The sequence below is a fragment of the Sinocyclocheilus grahami genome, unplaced genomic scaffold (assembly GCF_001515645.1).
Source record: "Sinocyclocheilus grahami isolate Dianchi unplaced genomic scaffold, SAMN03320097.WGS_v1.1 scaffold748.1, whole genome shotgun sequence".
Classification (NCBI taxonomy): Eukaryota; Metazoa; Chordata; class Actinopteri; order Cypriniformes; family Cyprinidae; genus Sinocyclocheilus; species Sinocyclocheilus grahami.
Genome location: NW_015505927.1, coordinates 679,745 through 701,075, shown reverse-complemented (window position 1 = coordinate 701,075; position 21,331 = coordinate 679,745). Strand labels below are relative to the sequence as shown.

The window sequence follows — 21,331 nt, the reverse complement described above, 5'->3', positions numbered from 1 at the left end:
CAGTCATAAGTGTAGCTCTAAAGCTTTACGGAACAGCAGAAGTAACAAAGCAAGCAGAAGCATTTAGTAAAATATTTGTGTGAAACAATGAATAAACCTTAAACTGCAGCATACCTGACCAGCTTTGACATTCTCACAGACAAAGGTCTCGTAGTACATGGCGAATTCAGGTGCATTGTCATTCACATCGCGCACTTTGATAAACACCGGCACTCTGGTTTGCAGGGCAGTACCTAGACGCCAATGATGAATGCGTTTCAGCAATTGTGGAAGATATGCAGTTTGCATTCAAGAGTCTGAATTTGTCTTTCAGCCTTTTACTCCGGGCATACATTCTTCTACCGAGAATGCAGAAAGCATGAATTAAACCACAATTCAAGGTGACAGTTTGATTTTTGTCATCAGTCATTTATTCTATTGCTGTCGTTTTAGCCATTTCTGAAAATGTCTTGAGGCTCTAAAAGTTTTAGTCCACCTGTGATAACATAGTTATTTTAACAGGTTTGAACAAACAAAAAAAACTGAAAATGAATTTCAGACCATAACTAGTTCACGATTTGAAATTTAAATATTGAATTAAAAGGCAAGAGCTTTCCGCATTGTTATAAGTAGACCTTGCGGCATTGTCCCATTTCATATCAGCAGTGATCCAGCAAAGGCTCACAATGCAAACTTACTGAGTTCGGTTGCCAGAACAGAGATGTTGTGCCATTTGGAAGATTCTCTGTCCAGAGCCTGCAGTGTGCTGATGGTCCCATTGTTGGAATCGATGCTAAACAGTCTCTCCAGATCTGTGTGTCGATCGATGGTGTATCTGAAACAAGAATGACGGTAATGAATGCGAGACAATGGAGCTCTGATTATGCCCAGGCACAGGGACAGAACGTCCTCAGTGTTTTAAAGTGCTGTAAACACGGCCCCAGGAAGTGAAAAAGGGTACATCACACACCCATAATTAAGGGCCCAGAACAGTGCCTGCGCAGGCCGCCAAATAAATCAGCCCAGACTGGTTTAATTTTCCTTCAAACGGTGGGACATATTTGATTTGACATCTCTATTAGAGAACAAATTTGTCCTCGTCAAACACATTGATGTTAGTTACACACCGAGCACAACAAACTATACATTGTTCCTCTGCGTTTTAAGACCACGGCTACAAACTACCCTGATGAAAAGACCAGATATTGAATTCTCATGCCGGTCCGGACTGGTTTACAGCATCTATAAAAAAGTATTCACCCTTTTGGACGTTTTTATGTTCTGCTGTTTTACAGCACTGAATAACAGAGGATTTCATTTGCCTTTTTGACAGGGTTTACCAGAAAAATATTTTGTGTTATCGTGGACACATTTCTGCTAGTTGGTTAAAGTTATTAAGCACAAAATCATTATTTGATGCAGAACTTTGCATTTGGTTTCTTTCGATTTATTCATTTGACTCAACTGGCCACACCTCACAAGAAGTTGAACTGGAATTTGCATTGGAATAAAAGGAAGTGAAGTTTACTGAAATGCAATTAAAACAAATATAATATTTAAAAATATATTATTTATAAAAAAATAAATAAAATAAAACAAAGACTATACTGGAGTACATTTTAACTTAAAAATATTATTTTATTGTGTTATTTATGGTTTCTTTGTAATTATTTGTCAAATTTACTTGCAATATCTGAGTAAATGTTGTTTTAAAGTAAATCTTAAAGACACTATTTTTTTCTGTGTAATGACATTCTAGAAACGTATTTTTTTTACATAAAATTATATATATTTTTATTTTTTATATATTTGAATTATTTTATACCTTTTTAATTCAAATTCAATTTGTGAATTTAAAATGCTTTTTCTGGTCAAATCTTAATGATGTACAACCCTATAATATCTTTTATGTTCTTCAAGTATTTAAAAAAAAAAAACCTTCAGCTTTGCACATCTGACAATTAGAGATTTTCCCATTCTTCTTTTCAAAACTGCTTAACTTCTGACAGGTTTCATGGACATTACAATTCCACCCATAAATGCTCGGTTGGAGATCTGGACTCGGGCCACTCCAGGACACTAGCATAGTTGAGTTTTAGCCATTCTTGTATAACTTTGACATTATGCTTCTGGTCATTGTCTTGCTGGGAAACAAATATCCTCCTGCAGGTGTCTTGCAGACCCCATCAGGTTTTCCTCCAGGGCTTCAGTGTATTTTGCTGCATTCATTTTACCCTCGCAAGGCCTGCCGCAGAGAAGCATATATGCCCCTCAGCATGATGCTGCCACCACCATGATTCACAGTGGGGATGATGTGTTTCTGCCGATGCTCAGTGTTTAGCCTACACCAGACGTGGCTTTTATTTTAATGGCCAGCAAGCTCAATTTTAGCCTCATCAGATCATAGAACCTACTTCCAGCTGGCTTCAAAGTCTCCCACAGACCTTATGTAGCCGACATGTCATATGACAGTTTTTTAGCACCTGCTTTCTCTTTTCCACTCTGACTGGTGAAGGACACAGGTGAAAGTTGGCAGTTGTCTTTCCAATTTCAGGTACTAGCGCGTGTAACCTTTTTCGGAGTTTCCATCTTGCACAATCTCTCAGTGTTTGAGGACATCCTCCTCTAGGTTGATTTACAGCTGTGCCACACTCTTTCCATTTCTTCATTATTGATTTTAACTGTACTCCAGGGGACATTAAATTACTTGAAAATCTTCTTGTAATCACCCCATGCCTTATGCATTTCAATTACTTTCAGCTGGGAGTGGTTTTATGGTGCAAGTTCTGCCACAATGACTCACCAGAAGTTGAACTTTTTAGATGGAAGTGTATTTAGATTATATATATATATATATATATAATGTGTGTGTGTGTGTGTGTGTGTGTGTGTATACACACATACAGTGGGTATAGAAAAGAATCACCCCCCTTCAAAATAATCACATGTTGTTGCCTTGCAGCCTGAAATGAAGACAGACAGTTTTTTATTTTATCTACATGTATTTACTCAGTGCAACTTATAACATCCAAGTGAAAGATATAACACCAACATGTCAGAAATAAATAAAAAAACAGAATCACTGAGTTGGAAAAGGGCACACCCCCTTGTGTCTGTATTTTGTTGAACCACCTTTTTGCTTTAATTACAGCCTTTAGTCTGTTGCAATATGTCTCTACTAACTTTGCACATCTACACTTTGCAATATTTAGACTTTGCTCTTCCTTCCTAATTTCAATTGGTGAGCGTTTGTGGACTGCAGTCTTCAAGTCATTCCACAGACTTGCAATGGGGTTTAAATCTGGGCTCTGACTAGGCCATGCAGGGACATTCACCTTTTTCTCCTTCAACCACTGTGTGCTTGGTCTTTGTCATGTTGTAAGGTAAACCTTATTCCCATCGACAACTTTCTGGCAGAGGGCAGCAGATTTTCCTCAAGAATTTGATTGTATGCTGCCCCATTCATTTGGCCTTCTATCCTGACAAGTGCTCCAGTCTCTGCTGCAGAGAAACACCCCCATAACAGGATATTACCACCTCCATACTTTACTGTAGGAATGCTGTTATTTGAATGGTGAGCTGTATTGGATTTCTGCCAGATATATAATTTGGTGTTGAGGCCAAATAATTCAATATTAGTCAGATGACCATAACACCTTTTTCTATGTGGCCTCAGAATCTTCAAGATGCGTTTTGGCAAAGCTCAGTGACTGTATGTGGCCTTTCTTGAGGAGTGGCTTTTTTATTGCAACCCCCTTTCTTGTGATATTGTTGTCACATGCACACAATGACCACTCTTTGTCATAAATTCCTGTAGCTGCTTCAGGTCGCCTCCTGGCTCTTTCATCCAGTTTGGAGCGACGTCCTGATCCAGGGAGGGTCTGTGTTGTATCAAATACCTTCCACTTCTTAATAATAGACTTCACTGTGCTTCTAGGCATTAATACACCTTTTACATTTTTTTGTATTCATCTCCTGACTTGTGCCTGTCCACAACTTTATCCCAGAGATATTTTGACAGTGCCATGCCACCCATAGTTGATTCTTGATTGTTTGTTTCAGTTGCACTACCAAGGACTGAAATGCTCCAGGAAAGCTGTTTTCATGCTGAGCTAATCAAAATGACCACAGCTGATCACAGTTGAAAGTCAAATGGCTTTGTGTGAATTATATTAGATCACTTTATTTATTTATTTGTTTGTTTGTTTGTTTGTTTGTTTTTGGGCATTTGAAATGTACTTTCCATTTTTCAATGTGAAAACACCAATTATTTATGTCAGTGACTAAGTATAATATTTATATTGAATGCATATTGAATACTTATGACATTTGCAGTTTTGCATTTCATGTTCTGAAATATTAATTTATTCATTCATTCATTTCACTGTGAATGTTTCCAGTAAATAACAAAACATTGTTGCAACACCTGCACACTAGCATTCAAAACCTGATGGCCACCTATGTTTTCTTTTTTTGCCTTCAGCAGAATAGTGGTACCTTGGTGCCAGTAAGTGCTAATTTTTAAGTAATCAATTATGCATTATGCATTGAATAGACAGCTGGGACGAACACCTTCCTAGCCGAAGCAACTAGCAACTATCAATTATCCTTAAACGCATATTGCATGTTGTGAATTTTAAAGTGGCTCGTTTGAAAGAGCCTGCATGCTAATCACTCTGTTGATCCCCTGTCTTTTGCTTTCATGAAATAAGAAAAGGAAATCTTTCCTATTAAACCCATTTATCAATGTCAGCTTACATATTATGCTGACATTTAAATATGCAACTGAGTATGACGTGCATGAGTAAGCCAAAAGGACATGCTTTTCAGACAATCGCTCGCAGTGCGCATGCGGACAGGAGACGAAAGACAAGACATACTCTTTCACACCAACTTTGTGACTTATAAAAGTCTGAATTCAGAAAGGAAAGGAGAGGGGAGATAAAACAGCGCCTGTATTCATCTTGCCAAACTTCCGGAGGGAAATCACCAACTGAGGCCCCATGAATAATTTGCTTTTCCCCCGTCTTCACACCCATACACACGCACACGCTTGGGAACATGTTGATGGATTGGATTTAACCGAGCACAAAACATCTGATCAACAACCAAAATGTGGAAGGCGAAGACGTGTTCTACTTGATTTTCATACACCGTAATGTACTTTATGTTCTGATGCTTTGGGAGGCACTTTTCAAGGTGTAATTTTGCTGTTTTCCCCGCTGTATCTTTTATTTGTGTCTAAGGTGAAAGCAACCACTTGTTTGTTCGCTGCATATTCAAAAGCATTTAATTACTGAGTCCCTCTGTTCAAATCTCTGCTGGACCATTAAATTGCCTGTTACAATGGCTAAGATTATCTGTTGACAGAAGCCTCCTTATTAGCTAAATAAGCCTTTGGATGGTAATTAAACTAATATAATAAGTGCAACAGAAAGCAAGTGCATCACAAAGCTATAAGCATTAAAACATTAAAGGGGTCATGTCAAGCAGAATCAAGTTTCCCTTAAACCTCTGAGATAAGAGGATTCATTGTACTAAAAAAAGCAACTTTCAAACACTCAAAATGTCCTCACTAATTATTCATTATTATGAATAATATATTTTTTTAAATCATTTAATAATTAAAATGTGTGTATTTATTCTAAACGAGTCCAATTAATATTATAATTTTAAAATAAAAATAATTAATATAAAAATAAAATAGTATTAATATATTATTCATACATAATTTATGTAGTTCTCATATACAGTGGGTACGGAAAGTATTCAGACCCCCTTAAATTTTTCTTTATTTTTTAATAAATCTGCAAAAATGTCAACAATTCTGTGTTTTTCTGTCAATATGGGGTGCTGTGTGTACATTAATGAGGAAAAAAAATGAACTTAAATGATTTTAGCAAATGGCTGCAATATAACAAAGAGTGAAAAATTTAAGGGGGTCTGAATACTTTCCGTACCCACTGTATATATATATATATATATATATATATATTACAAAGTGATCTAAAATAATTCAGAATATGAAATCCAAAATTAATGATTGCCAATGACTTTACCAATCGGTCATTGGCTCTTTTATTTAGAAGGCGGGACTTATTCTGCCATATTGCGTGTTGCATTTTCTCCCATTCATAGTAATCTGAGTGCACTAGCTTGGTATTTCTATAGTCTTTGATATTGGATGATTAGAAAATTGAGGTAAGGAACAAGGCATTTCCTAAAGGCATAATAGCATTAATATCATTTAATTCTAGAGCTAATGAGTAAGTGGGTAAGGGCTTGTGTTTTTTAATAGATACTTACTTGACCAGGTGATTGATTGTGTCAGGGTCTCGAGCTGACACCGTGCCAACCGAGCTGCCGGCAGGGGTGTCTTCATCCACCTCAAAAATGTACAGAGTCCGACTGAAGACCGGAGGTTCGTCCACATCCGTGACTGTGATCCGGACAATCGCCGTGTCGCTGAAAGGCCCCAGTAGCTCAAAGCGTCGATCTATATGTGTGTTGGTCACCTGCACCCGTAGTGAGTACAACCTCTTACTCTCGTAATCTAGTTGCTGAATGGGAGAAAGGTTACAAGAGCAAAGATACGATGTTAGTCCGGTCTTCATGACCTGTCTGAATAAAGGAAGGCTTACTTTTCTGATATGTTTCAGCTCAGGTCTATTCGGTCGCAGATTAACGACATGCTGTAGCAACGCCACCCTAAACTTTTCTAAATCTAAAGCTCGTTTTTGCATACAAGTGCTTATCGCTCTCCCTTTTCTTTTGAGTTGAATGTCTTTTTTTATAAAGGCATGGCATAGTGCTTTAATGCAGCCTTTTAATTATGAAACGATTAAAGACTCAAGGTACAATCTTTTACCTTTCGCCCATTCAGGCCTTCTTCCATAGCTATCTTTCATTCTAGTTTAAGCAATAAGATTTGCATAATTGCCTGAGCCTCGTCAAAGCCTGACCTGACAGAGAGAGGAAATAAGCTATAGGCAGATTTCAGGAGGAAAATAGATCCCTGTGCCACACAAAAGGGAAAAAGGGACTTTTGGGGCTGTGAATAGAATTAAGCACCTTTGTAAAGTTGATAGGACACAAAGGCTTCGATTTAGGGGATTACTTTCTAAGCACTTTGCTTCGTATGGGTGCGTGCGTGCATATGAAAGAATGAGAGAACGAGGGAAAGATCGTCGGCTGGTGTGACTTTTATTTCCAACCACCGACTTACAGTGTGATGTTTAAAACATTAAATATAGAGCCTGTTTACCTTCTTCACTGTTATCACCCCTTCCTGGCTGGTGCTGTCCGTGATGATATTGAACACGTCTTGCCCGTCGCCGTCCAGGATGGTGTACCACATCTCTGCGTTCTCTCCCACATCCGCATCATACGCGTTGATCCGGCCCACCGGTGATCCGATTCCAGCCGACTCTGGAGTGGAGAGATGGTAGGTACCTGGAGAAGGAGAGCAAAATAAATCAATTGAGTAAACAGTCAGGTGTTTGTACGAACTCTTTGTTCTCGAGCGAGGCGCTTCGGTGTGCATTTGTCTATTTGTTTATCCTTCTCTCGGGGGAAAAGCGGAGCTGCCTCTCAGTGGTTATTCTTTAATAGAATTTCAGCTCCGATGAGCCACTGGAGGTTCTTTTTAAACCCAGTTTGTGGAAACTGTTTCTGATGTGGCTCTTGTATTGGACTTGAGACTGTGGCAAAGAGAGAGGGATTATCACCCCAAATGAAGCTCCCGCTGTGCTCTCTTTCTCTCTCTCCATCTCTCTGTCTTCTAGTTTCTATCCTTCTTTCTCTATCCACCCTTCTCTCTCACTCTCTAAAAGCCTCTTTCTGTGGACATTTTGTTCTGGGTTCACATTGTGACTCATCCTGGTCAGAAGGAGAAACATTGAATTAAATAATAATAATATTTTTTAGTAAAAAAATCTTTGTCTAGTGAAACTAAGAATGTTGGCTTGACTACAAAAAAAAAGAAAGAAAAAAATTATTTAAAAAAAGTTATACTATCGGCCTTATGGTGGTAGATAAAAATAAATAAATAATAATAATAATCTTTTGTGGCCCAAGGTGGAAGAACACTTTATTTCCCAGAATGCATCACCTGAGTTGAATCTGTGTTTCTTTCTAATTCAAAATCCAATACTAATGTCTCCTTCAGGTCAACATATGCATGTGAGAGGAGAGTTTGTGCTGTCTTACTGTGCGGGAATCGAGGAGGACTGTTGTTGACATCCTGGAGAGTGATGTTGACTGTAGTGGTCCCGGAGAGACCGCCCATCTGTCCAGCCATGTCCTTAGCCTGAATCACCACCTGATAGTTCTCCCGGTTCTCTCGAATCATGTTCGGAAGCGCTGTCCTTATGACGCCTGACAGGGTGGATGGACACAGGTTTCGTTAGGTGCTATCTAATGAGCTTCTCTGACTTCATTATTTATATCTTAATGTCACGCTAAAAAAGAAGGTTGGACGAGAAAAAAAAAAACATAACCAAGGAAATTAATTCCCTGCCTTGGGATATTTTAAAGAGCAAGTTTTGATTGGGTAGGATGTCAATCTTCAAATGATGTTGTGATAAGGTTATTAGTACATGAGAGCAAAATGTATGTATTTTTAAAGCAACACACTTAAACTGTACTAAATTCACTAAAATATATATATAAAATTAATTATTACATTAGAATATAAATAAATTATACCAATAAAAAAGGCACACATGTGGATAATACACAGTATAGAATAAGAATAATCTAAATAATTTGTTGAGAAAATGTCCCTGTCATGTTTCATTTCAAAATAAAAATAAAATAAAAAACGTAATTATATAACATACATGTATAGACTCATTACTGTAGTAGTAATAATAATAATACTAATAATAATAATGAATTCTCATTAATATAGTCTGCAAACAAAATTTAAAACCACCAAAAAGTATTTCTTATTTTAATATAGTTTAATTTAATTTACTAAAATAACTGAAACTAAAACTGAAATAAAAAAATGTATAACATCTATATAGACTATAAATAAATAAATAAATGACAAAAACACATAACAAAATTACAACTTTAAAATTAAAATGAAAAAGGAAAATATAAAATGAAAAACTACAATAACACTGATAATCTAAACTAGTATTATTATTATTAAAAACATTTAATATTGTAATGTCTGTAGTTTATATAGATTGTAATGTAGATTTTAACTAAATAATATCGTATTTGTTTTACTTTAATACAGCAAAATACTGCATACAGCAATAGGAATCATCATTGAAAATAATGAAACAGTACAAGTAAATGCAACACAGAGGGATTTTAAAGATTCCTAAATGTGGTCTTCATTTTCTTTATGCAAAATATAATTTATTATCTTTTTTGGTTTTAGGGTGAAATATGATCAGGGCATTTTCTCAACAGGCGTTATGCAATTCACCCACACATATATGAAACTATGTTAGCAAATCCTGTATCACCTTACTATCATATTCCATCTTTTAATCATTTCAAATCATGCTTGTTCTCTCATCTTTTCCCAATGTACCTGTTTCAGGTTCAACTGAGAAATATGGCTGGCCCTGCAGTATGCTGTAAACCAGCCTGGCACTGTTTCCATATGCTTCATCATCTGCATCAGAGGCTGTAACTCTTAATACAAATGCACCTTGAAAGAAAGAGAGCAAAAGGGAATTATAGAGAAAGGTATTTCAGAGCCCTAACATGACTGCAAAACATGATCCCCACATCCAGTATTAAAACCTCAACCATGATCAAAGCAGCACATTCTAAAGGTGCACCATGAACAACAAATTCGCTATTAAAAATACTTGCTATTAGCCTATATGATGAGACCCCCACCCTCCCAGCGGGAGCAGTGATCAAGGCGAATGTATGATCACTCGTGCTTTCATCTTCTTTATCTCAGTGTGTTTCTTATCTAAATCCTACTCTCATAATTACTCCAGCTGCATGGTGAGATGGACATATCTTTAATTGTAGTTTTTCTTCCGGCTGCTCTCTCTGGGTCATCCCATTCATTTTCCGCTCTGATGGAATCTGCTGTATGTTGCTGGGAAACGTGACAATAATCTGCTCAAAAAAACATTGATTAGACCAATTAATCTAGAACTAACATGATTTTGGGGGGTTCGCTTTCAACTTGACACAGCTTTGGACAGCTGTAGGAGAAAAGAGTATAGTCTGTGATATGAAAAAGCTCTTCGAAATGTGACCATGGTGTAAAGCAGTGGTTCCCAACCCTGGTCCTTGAGGCACCCCAAGACTGCAGGTTTTGCATGTCTCCTTAATCAAACACACCTGATTCAGGTCATCAGCTCATTAGTAGAGACTCCAAGACCTGAAATTGGTGTGTCAGAGAAAGGAGACATGCAAAATGTGCAGTGTTGGGGTGCCTCCAGGACCAGGGTTGGGAACCACTGGTGTAAAGTAAACCAACTCATTTAATTGCTTATATTTAACTCTACAGTAATGTGCTACTATAGGCTAAGCAAAATATTAAATACTCACACTATTTGGGGACTATTATATGAGGATCAAAATGTATATATAATATATAATACATGTTTATAATAAAAATGTAGTATACGTTATTTATATTATTTATATTGCAATTATTTATATATTATGTATTATACTAATACTCAGGGCCTTCGCTAGTGGGGTGAAAGGTGGTGATGATTATAGGGGCCCACGGCTAAAGGGGGGCCCCCTGGAGATCTCAACCGACTGACTGAGGCCAGCCTAAAAATAAGCTCAGGACAGTTGACAGGTCACTGCTACGCATCGTCACGAAAGCTCATCATTTGCACGTGTTTTTAAGCCTTGCCAATTTAAACATTCAAAAGAGTTTAAAGCATTCAAACACAAGACGCAGAAAAACTCAGCAACACCGAACTGAGCTCTCCTTCGCGTCCTCCTGCACCTGAACAAACAAATACAAATCGCAGTTTAAATGCACAAACAGAAAAAGATGTGAAAGAGCCCAATTCAGTGCACGCATGGCGCACGCAGAGAGAGACGCGTATCAGAGCCTTAAACACCGAATGTGCCTCTTCTTGCTCTTGTACCGACAAATACATACAAAATGATGTCAAAATACCCCTCTTGGAGAGTATCCTTGAAAAAAAACTGTCAGTTATGTCTTAATTGAAAGTAAACAGTGGAGAAAGAAATCGGATATGTTTCATTATAATGGATGCACTGTCTCTTAAAGTGACCGCGCCTAATTTAGCCAATAGCTGCTGTCTGTCATTAATGTTAATCCAAGAAAATGAAAGAAAGAAAATCACTCACTGCTCTTGACTGAATTACTTTGTAGTTATAACAAAAACGAATCCACAGTCAAACCAAAAATTATTCAGACACCAGATATAATTTATTATATTTTTTTACTAGTGGGTGAAGGACACTATAGTTCATTTATGCAAAATAAAGTAAACTGTGACCTATTATACCCAAATATTCTTCATACTGTGGACTACCAGTAAAATGTATAAATTATTCAGACACATTGACCTGACCAAGTTTTGCTTAAGTGTTTTTTCTTTAATTGCTAGTGCGATCTTTTTACACCACAGACTGAACAAAATTAAGCATTGTTTGATAATTGGTCAACAAAGTATTGATAGTTGTGTAAATATCATCATACTAACAGGTATCTGAATTTTTGCTTGATTGTAATCAATTACATACCTTTCTATCAAAGTTATCTGGTATCATCCAGATGAATTTGTTCTGACACAGTGTAACTTCAAAGTTCTTGTCTTATTGTATTACCATTTTCTAAACTATAACAAATAAACTGTGATAATGTGAGAAATGTTGAAGGTGTCTGAATAAATTTAGTTTTGACTGTATATTGAATTTTTACTGTGAAGACTATGCAGTGCTAGTTTACATTTGATTATTCTGTTTCTGTACCTGGACAGCTACAAACTTGAAAAAACTTAAACATTGTGTAAATAGCACAAATAAATAAATAGAACGAACATACAAAATTAAACAATTTCAAACAGGGCCCACTGGTACAACCTGCTCTGGGGTCCCCGCAAACCCCAGCTATGACCCTGCTAATACTATACCATAATATCATTTTTTTACAGTTTTTCTTACTTTTTTTGTACTTAAAACTATATAAATATTGATTTATCTTTTAGTGATGTAATCTTATATTCATACTTAAAAAATATTGTATTCATTCAGTGAAAGAAAAGCTGTAAAAGACAGATTTTTCTCTCTGTTTTGTAGCTGTGCTGCTGAAAGTTTTGTAGTTTTTTCAAGTCTGTAGTACATCATTACCCACAATAAAAGTCTGATCTTGGTCTGGTCTCAGATAATAGCTAGAGACAACAACTTTTCTCTTGCCACATGAAGGGCAAAATCACTCCTCATTCGTAGTTGCCAACAACCACGCTTTCCATTACACTCACGGCTTCCTGTGAGTAGTTTCCTCAGAGGTTTCTCTGTTCTCATTTGTGTCCTACTGATTGTTCGTTCTTCTCAATAGACTTTAGAGGTGACTTCGCGGCTTCTCAGTCTCACCTCTGAAGGTGGACTGAATGCACATGTTGTTTCTGGCATGGATCAGCGGTGTCCTTGGCATCAACAAGACATCCACGAGCAGCGTTCGCTCTCTGAACGGCTCGAAGAATACTAATGAATGTCGAAACATCTGTCGCCCTCCGATCCCATTCCGATAACACGAAGAGAAACAGTCTCAGTCTTCATGTATGGCCAGATCTGATTAACGGCAGGCACGTTTTCAACACATGGCCGGTTTGTTCAGCTTAAACGCGAGTGCCACCGTGACCTCATGGTTTGGCAAGCATAGCCGTTTGTGAATTTGTACACGGTCGAGAGAAAGGAAGAGCTCAAGCGAAGTGTCAAATGAGCACGGTGTCTCATTTATGTTGCGGAGTACCGGGGATGATGCAACTTTGAACCCCATGGAGAAATACAGATAGGAAAGAGAGAACAAGCCTGACGGAAAGATAAATGGGAAAGAAAGGCTGAGCTTGGGTTTCCAGTGCAAAAGCCTGAAGGGAAAAGCCTGTGGTCCATTTACAAGGCTGCTTTCACCAGATTGTGTTGAATAAATAACTCTGCCCAGAGTGATGTGCTTTTACATTTGTGAAGGAAATAAATATCGATAGTGACAGTGAATCTGCCATGTATCACGTTAAGAATCTGAATAAAACAATATTGCATGTTCTCGGCTTGTAAAACACAGGTGCATTGAGACTTTCGACGGCAGAGACATAAAGGAGATCAGGCACTGTAATGTAAGAATCCAACTGAGATTCCCTGAAGCTTGAGTGGAGTGGTCTTGCATTCGTCTGAAAGGATGCCTGATAGTGTTTCATGCCTCAGGGATCCATCTTTCAACAAACACTGTTGCATTAAGATCTATTCTCCAATGAGACATCCAGAATCTAACATAATTTTGAATAACTTTACGCACATTTCATTTTTATGTCGCATTGTAAATGTCACGACAAGGATGTGACGATAGTGCTGATTGGCCGATGACACCTTAAGAATGAATACAGTCCCAAACCCTTCACTAGTGACTGTGACATGAAAGGCAACAGACAGGGGAAAATGTTAGTCCATTTCATGCTTCAAAAAATATTGGGAACTAGTGAAGCATCTACTATAATATAATTCAATATTTCTGATTTCTGACAGCATGTTGCTAAATAAATGGTGGCAAGAGGAAGATTGTACTCTATGAGGTGATGCATCTCACCCACGGACACACTTTACCCCACTCTCCTCTAATTATTAATAAGGTGTCAAAATGGCAAGAGTAAAAATGCAAAAAAAAAAAATTCAGTTTGGTAACCTCTGACACATTGTGTCAAGCGTTCTCAAACAGTGCTTTATAAATTGACAAACACAAATAGGTACATCAGGACCACTTCAAGCATAATTTCCTCATTTCCAAGTGATTAATGTTTGATTCATTTGCTGGGTAACAATGATTAAGATCCACAATGATTATCTTATCATAACACAAAATCTTTAATCAAAACCGGCTGCCTTGTTTTTGTCGGAACTGCAAATGAGTTTTGATTCATTTGAGATAAACCTGCGGGTTAATTTGTTGCTTCATGAAGAGTAATTGATATCAGCTTGCTGCATCCCGTTCATTTACTTTGATTCTCTCTGCTGCTCTTAATGGGTTTAAAAGCACTGATAATTGAATGAATTCAGACGGGATATTGTAAGATCTTTATCCTTCCTGCAAATCACGTGATCAAAGTTGAATGTTTGTCATAGTTTAATCAGCGTTGATTAAGTGGCTGAAAGTGTTTTCCGGTTACAGTAAAAGAAATATAAAAGTCTATATTTTTATTGGCCAGTGTCACTTTGCTTGTCATGGTGGAGACAGATTTGACTGCTTGGTAAACATGCATTAAGTTTTACTGCTCAATATGTAATCATTTTGAATTATCCTTCTGAAATCTGTTGTTTTTAAAAAGAGTCTAGCTAATTCATTTTGCTTTGGACGTAGTGCGAGTGAGTGATTGCAATCAATGACGTAGTGAAGATAACTTGCACCTGGATATAAAAATCTACTTAAAACGCTATGTTTTACAATAGTTGTCATTTGACAGTTTTTGTATGTAAAATGCAATTCCAGTTCCAACCAGAGGGATTGTAAATATGTATGTTTCTAAAGTAAACATTTTTTTTATAATAATAATACATTTCAGATACTGTCAAAATATTGATATTGTACATTTCAGTGTCCTTAGGAAAAACATTATATTAAAATAATAGTACACACAAAATGAAAATTAGCTGTACATTTATTCACCCTCAGGCCATCCATAATGTAGAGATTTGGAGAAATGTAACATTACAAATTATGTAATGCTAAATTTCTCCAAATCTGTTCTAATGAAGTAACTCATCTACATCGTGGATGGCCTGAGGGTGAGTAAGTTTTCAGCAAATGTAAATGTGTTGTGTGAACTATAACCCCATAGAAGCAGAAAAGCATTGTATATAACCCATACCAAATAGCTTTCTTATGTGAATTTTTCTTATGTGAGTTTCTTTTGTGAATTTGCCAGAACATCTTAAACCTGCAACTCATACTCACCAACACTGGACATCTCTGATACACTGGCCACGTAGGTGTCCTTGGCAAACTTTGGCTCATTGTCATTGATGTCATGGATTTTGATGATGAATTCCGAGGCCCTCTCCAGATCCTGTCCGGAGGACTTGTTGACGGCTTTGGCGCTCAGTGTGTACAATGCTTTCTCTTCCCTGTCAAGCCTCCTGATGGCGTGGATATCACCCGAGTTCTCATCAATCTCGAAAACAGTTCCGGCCCCATCTCCGGTGAGGACGTACTTCACAGATCCATCTTCTGTGTCCATGTCTGAGTGAAGCTTAAAAGAGCAAAGAGAGTTTTGATGGAATTAACAGTTCTCGAATTAACTGTTTTATTTGCACGCGACTGGCAAATTGTTCGCAAGTATACTCAGTCTGTCAAGGCAAAATGTTCAGGCGGTGGCCCTAAACCTTGTGCAAATGGAAACAGAAATGAAACCATTTGCTAAATGCAGTTTAAGCCCTTTCTGGCCGAAGTCAGAATGTGTTTCTTGAGCAATGTTTTTAAATGAGTCATGGATTTGCTCAAAGGCCCCGGCGCTCGGTTTAATTTTCTTTGTGGGTGCAGCTTGAAATTTTGACTTAAGCATTTCATTCACATCAGTATCAGCAATAGTTTCACAATTCTTCCGTTCCTTTTCAACAGCAAACACAGAGCGCTGAATGGCGAGCTCGCCATTATCTGCAGGAGCGCAGAACTTACTGTGTAGAAAGTTCTGTGTTTGCCGTGGTTGTCGGCATATGGCAGATATCTCAGAAAACTGTCAATAGACTCCTGTACCTTTAAACTGTGGAGGAAAGATATGACCGGTTTTGTTCAGAACAGTCACAATTACACAAAACGCTCCTTCAGAGCAGAACTTTCCTTTTACACCTGTCTCTTAGCAACAAGAGGAAGCCTGACAGCCCTCTCCATTAGATTGCAGTTCCTCTTTTCCTGATTAGGTTTTTACCAGAAGAGGACCATGCAGCTCTGGACAAAATATCCAATCAGTATAGCTGCTATAAAATGTTTCATATTTAATAAATTATCAATCAACACCCGAAAGAAGGTGCAAAAACAGTCCTTGTTTTCCTAAGAACCAAAAAATGTTCTAAGCACTGCACCCTACAATTTCATAATCTGTACACTTACAGCTAAATGCACGCTATAATTAGAAACGATTTTAGAGGCTTTTCTAACCACTGTTATCAGGATGTAGATAATTTGACACGTAACAATTAAAAGCTCAATTTGGAGGTTCAGTCATTCTGAAACAGCATCCCTCTCTGTCCTGAAACTGAATTAGGTATCTATTTCACACACAATTGCATTAACAGCACTAGTATGCTGCTTAGAGAAAACTTTTCTTTAGTATTTTTATGTCCTGGCATAGGCAGTTGTATAGGAGGCAAACCTGTGTGAATGTGATTTTGTTTCGTGTTTACTGCAAACCAGGGTTATTAACTAAAGCTAAAACCATTCATTTTAGTTGCATAAAGTAAAGTAAACGTTAACTGTAATAAACTAAAATACATTAAAACAACTTATTACATAAACACATCTTATAATTTTCTTGATATACTAAAATAACTCAAACTAAAATACAAATTAAATAGAAATATTTACAATAAAACAATAACTATTAAAAATGGCAAAATACACAACAAAACTAATACAACTTTAATTAAAATAAAAATATAAAATGTAAAATAAAATTCAAAATATTAATAATAATAATAAAAATCATCTGATACCAGTTGTTAAAAATTTTAAAGTTCATTATAGTAAGCCCAGTAAAGTCACAAAATGAAATGAAACCAAATGCACCTTTCTAACATATTCATACTCACTCTCATGGGTACAGACCCTTATGCTTTTATGTATTTATTTATTTATTTTCCATGGACAGCTAGAGGAGAATCGTACTGGTTGTTCTTTTCCATCCATTCCGTCCCCATGGGGACTAAAGCTTCAGAAAAGATGCAAGAGTACTCTTAAGGCAACCTAAAAATACCACATATGACTTGTGCTCTCTATCCCAAGCCTTCTGAAGTCATGCAAGCTTTGTGTGAAAAACAAACTGCATTTTCTTGGATTTCACCGATATTTTTCTCTTCCAGTAAGCTTATAAATTTGTGAACTGGGTGAACTGATTCATCAAGAAGGTCTGACTCAATATGATTCATTAATGAGTCAAACATCTGTTCTTATCTCATGAGCACACCAAGAAGAGCAAGGACGCATGTCAACATTTTCAGTGAGTAAATATCTAAATGTCTTTCTTTTCCTTGCACAAATCAGTGTGTGAATCAAATGGACTGCTTTTCCACAGAACTAAGAAAGTCATAAAGGTTTGGAATGACATGAGGGTGAGTAAATTATGACTTTATTAGGGGCTGAGACTCCCTCATATTAAAATACAGGACTACTTGTGTTCTGCAAGAAAAATTCTCAACTAAAAGCTTTTTTCACTTGTGTTGTGTTTTGAGTTTTCTGGCCTCCCCAGTGGCTGCCTGATAGGTTCTCAATTCCCATCAGCTAGCTGATGAGTCAATTTTACACATTTTTTATGCTTAGACCTTCTTTTTATGCTTGATCATAATGCACACATTAAACAGAGAGGGTCATATATGTCATCATTTTTGGTCTTCATATTTGCTAGTGTTTTGAAAGCATAAGGTGTCCAGGCATCCCCTGTTTTCCAGGCATTGTTTTCTGTTTTCTTTTTGCAAGAATCTTATGTTCACCAAAGCTGTATTTACTTGATCCAAAATACAATAAAAACAGTAATATTGTTAAAAAATATTTAAATAGATTTGATTTGGTACTGAAAAGGGTTGTGCTGCTCTAAAGTCAAAATGTTTTCTAACATGTTTGATAGATTTAATGCATCCTTTCTGAAAAAGATATACATTTCTTGCAGAAAGGAAAGAAATTGTCTCCAGGTTACGTATATGTAACCATGGTTCCCCGAAGGGAACGAGACGCTGCGTCAAAACGCTACGGGAACGCTCTGAATCACATGTGTAATCAGTCCAATGGATGGGCGAGACGTCACGGGCGGGGTGACGTAGTGACCAGGAAGTATAAAAGCACGTGTGGTGAAACCGGCATCAGCTTCAGGAGTGAAGCAAGCGCTGGCAGGGATGCCGAAAATATGGCCCTGAGACGCAGCGTCTAGTTCCCTTCGGGGAACCATGGTTACATACGTAACCTGGAGACGTTCAGTCCAGAAGCTATGAATTGTGCCTCCTCAGAGGCCACACCCACAGATTCCACAGCGCCGGGCGGGGGCGCGCCCTCCGCCTGTGAGAGGAGATCTCTCCTGACGGGAATCTCCCATGGAGTGCCGTCGAGGAGAGGAATCAGGTCCGAGAACCATACTCGGCCCGGCCAGAGCAGGGCTACTGGCAGTCGACTGACCTCGTTCCAGCGCACTCTCTCCAGAACTGCCGGGAGCAGAACAATCGGGGGAAAGGTGTACAGATGAAGCCTCGCCCACATCTGTACCATGGCATCCAGCCCCAGTGGAGCTGGAGCTGGATGAGTCAGAGAGAGAACCAGAGGGGACCGTGCGATATCATCTGAGTCGCAAACAAGTCCACCTGAGCCTGGCCAAAGACTCTCCAAGTCTGCTTCACCCCTTGGGGTGAGACATCTATTCCCCGGGCCTCGGCCCCTGCCTCGACAGGATGTCTGCCCCCACATATATAAAAGACCACTGCTGTGTTGTTGGTGCGCACCCACACATTGCAATCACTTAGGCCTGGGAGGAAGTGTTTTTTTGAAGCTAGAAACACAGCCAGCATCTCCAGTCAACATATGCGCCACGTGAGATGGCGGCCACTCCACAGGCTGCGGACCGAGCGGCCACTCATGACCGCTCCCAAACGGTGAAAGATGCATCTGTCGCTAGCATATGCGGCGACCAGGAGCTCCCAGCACCAGGCCCTGACATAAGAACCAAGGTTTCCTTCACATGTCTAAGGCACGTAGGCACCGCCGTGTGACCTTGAGCATGCAAAGTGGGTTTCCCCTCAGGGAGAACCCCTTGGTCCTAAGCCACCACTGTAGGGGTCTCATGTACAGCAGGCCAAAAGTAACAACGTTGGACGTGGCTGCCATCAGACCCAGCAGTCTGGAACTGCTTGACAGTGAGTGACCGGCCTTCTCTCACTCTCGCGACAAGGATTGACTCGATCCGAGCAGGAGACATACGTGCCTACATCGTGGTCGAATCCCACACCACGCCCAGATAAGTGGATCTCTGTACTGGAGAAAGCACACTTTCCTTAGCATTAAGTCTTAACCCCAGCTTTTTCGTGTGAGCGAGAACGACATCTCGATGTCAGTGTGCAGGCCCCACCGAGACACGTTAGTCTACTACGGGAATCAGTCTCTCGAGACTGACCTCTGGTGTAATCAGAGCAGCTAGCTGGGTGCCCTGAAGCGGCGAACCGGCAGGGGACGGCCGTACTAGCTGCTCTAGAGATCTCCGTGGAGGTTGCGAGCCTCTTAGCACCGCTACGTTTACGGGCGGTAACTGAGAGAAGCGCTCGCCGGAGACCGCTGCGCCCTGGAACACCGGCAGGGTTGGCAGACTGATTTTCTGAGGGCACTGAGGAGAGACGGGCACCGTGTGATGCGGTGTACACCACTCTTCCCCAGAGGGGCCTGCCCTCCGAGGTCCTGAGCCACAGCATCAGGACCCTCATAGCTGAAGTCTTCTCTAAAAATGACGGTCCTCAGACCCGCGTCATCTGCTAGGAAGAGTCGACTTATAGAACCAGAGCCTGCTCAGGGCAGGACCCAAGGAGGCACGCTTGGCAGGGGCTCCCACACCGCCAGGTGACATACTAAGGGAATCAGTCTCTCGAGACTGACCTCTGGTGTAATCAGAACGGCTAGCTCGGTGCCCTGAAGCGGCGAACCGGCACGGGACGGCCGTACTAGCTGCTCTAGAGACCTCCGTGGAGGTAGTGAGCCTCTTAGCACCGCTACATTTCCGGGCGGTAACTGAGACAAGCGCTCGTCGGATACCGCTGCATCCTGGAACACTGGCAGGGTTGGCAGACCAATCTCCTGAGGGCACTGAGGAGAGATGGGCACCGTGTAATGCGGTGTACACCGCTCTTCCCCAGAGGGAGCTGGCCCTCAGAAGTCCTATAGGCCTTTGGTGTCAGGATGTTTCAGACAGAGACTATCCAGCGCGAATGACGGTCTGCAGAACCACCTTCCGCTATAAGCCTTCGGCCTGGGAGCGCCACTGTGACTCTAAGCGTTCAGCGGGTAAAGCAAAATCAGGCCCTCTCTTTTTCCCGAGAAGACTGTACAACAGCTCCGCTCCACAGTAAAGCTGCTCATTATAATTTTAGGCATAATATGCTTGTGTAATGATGTTTGAAGCAAGCATACGCAGTGACAAACGCTCTCAATACGGGCAGTCAGCTGACTCTGCGTGTTTGCTCCCACTTTTAGCAGACGGCACTCAAACTGTGTGTATCCCCACCCGAAGTGTAGCGTGGGCAGGGAAGAACACACAGCCTAATATACTGCCAGCTCTCGCCGAATATTATAATTTTAGGCATAATATGCTTGTGTAATGATGTTTGAGCAACTGGCGATCTCATCGACGCCCTCATCAACCTCCTCGGAGGAAGACAGGCGGAGAGTTGAGCCCTCTCACCGGGGGGAAAGAACCGCAGCGCGGGCTTCCGAACCCCGAGAGCGGGCGCTGGATCTTGTGGTTAAGGAAGATAGGGACTCGCCCGTCTACATTCCCTCCACCGGATCCATATGCGAACCCCACTAGCACAGCTGCCGCTCTGCCTCGGCGAAAGCGGGGCCGGCGCCGCATATATTCACAACGGATTGTTTCTGTTTACTGTTCACAGTTCCAAGTCAATGAATGTTTGAACCTTTGCTACATTTGGCTAAGAATTACTGCTAGCACTGTACAAAGAAGGACAGTTTATTGTTCCGTGGCCAGAAAATAAATATTCCTTGAATTGATAAATGATTATATTGTCTGCTCGGTGGACGGACAGATCAAATAATTGTAATATTGATTCTGCTACAGTTAATTCGAAGATATAATCTAAATATTTATTATGAATCATAACCATTTATGATTCGTCATAAATATTCCCCTTTTTAGAGCTAATACATAATAATAAACGTTACATGCCCATCCATTGGACTGATTACACATGT

General features: G+C 39.5%; 1 protein-coding gene across 2 annotated transcripts in view; it reads right to left on the bottom strand.

The window, feature by feature from the left end:
• Positions 1-21,331, bottom strand: part of LOC107560959 (cadherin-10-like) — a 49,181-nt gene that overhangs the window by 9,397 nt on the left and 18,453 nt on the right. For both annotated transcript variants that reach the window (XM_016245268.1, XM_016245267.1), the window contains 7 exons: positions 15,119-15,413; positions 9,533-9,652; positions 8,188-8,355; positions 7,244-7,431; positions 6,286-6,539; positions 678-814; positions 115-233 (listed from right to left, as the gene is read on the bottom strand). In XM_016245268.1, coding sequence (XP_016100754.1) covers positions 115-233; positions 678-814; positions 6,286-6,539; positions 7,244-7,431; positions 8,188-8,355; positions 9,533-9,652; positions 15,119-15,413 — 1,281 coding nt within the window. The remainder of the gene's footprint in view (positions 1-114; positions 234-677; positions 815-6,285; positions 6,540-7,243; positions 7,432-8,187; positions 8,356-9,532; positions 9,653-15,118; positions 15,414-21,331) is intronic.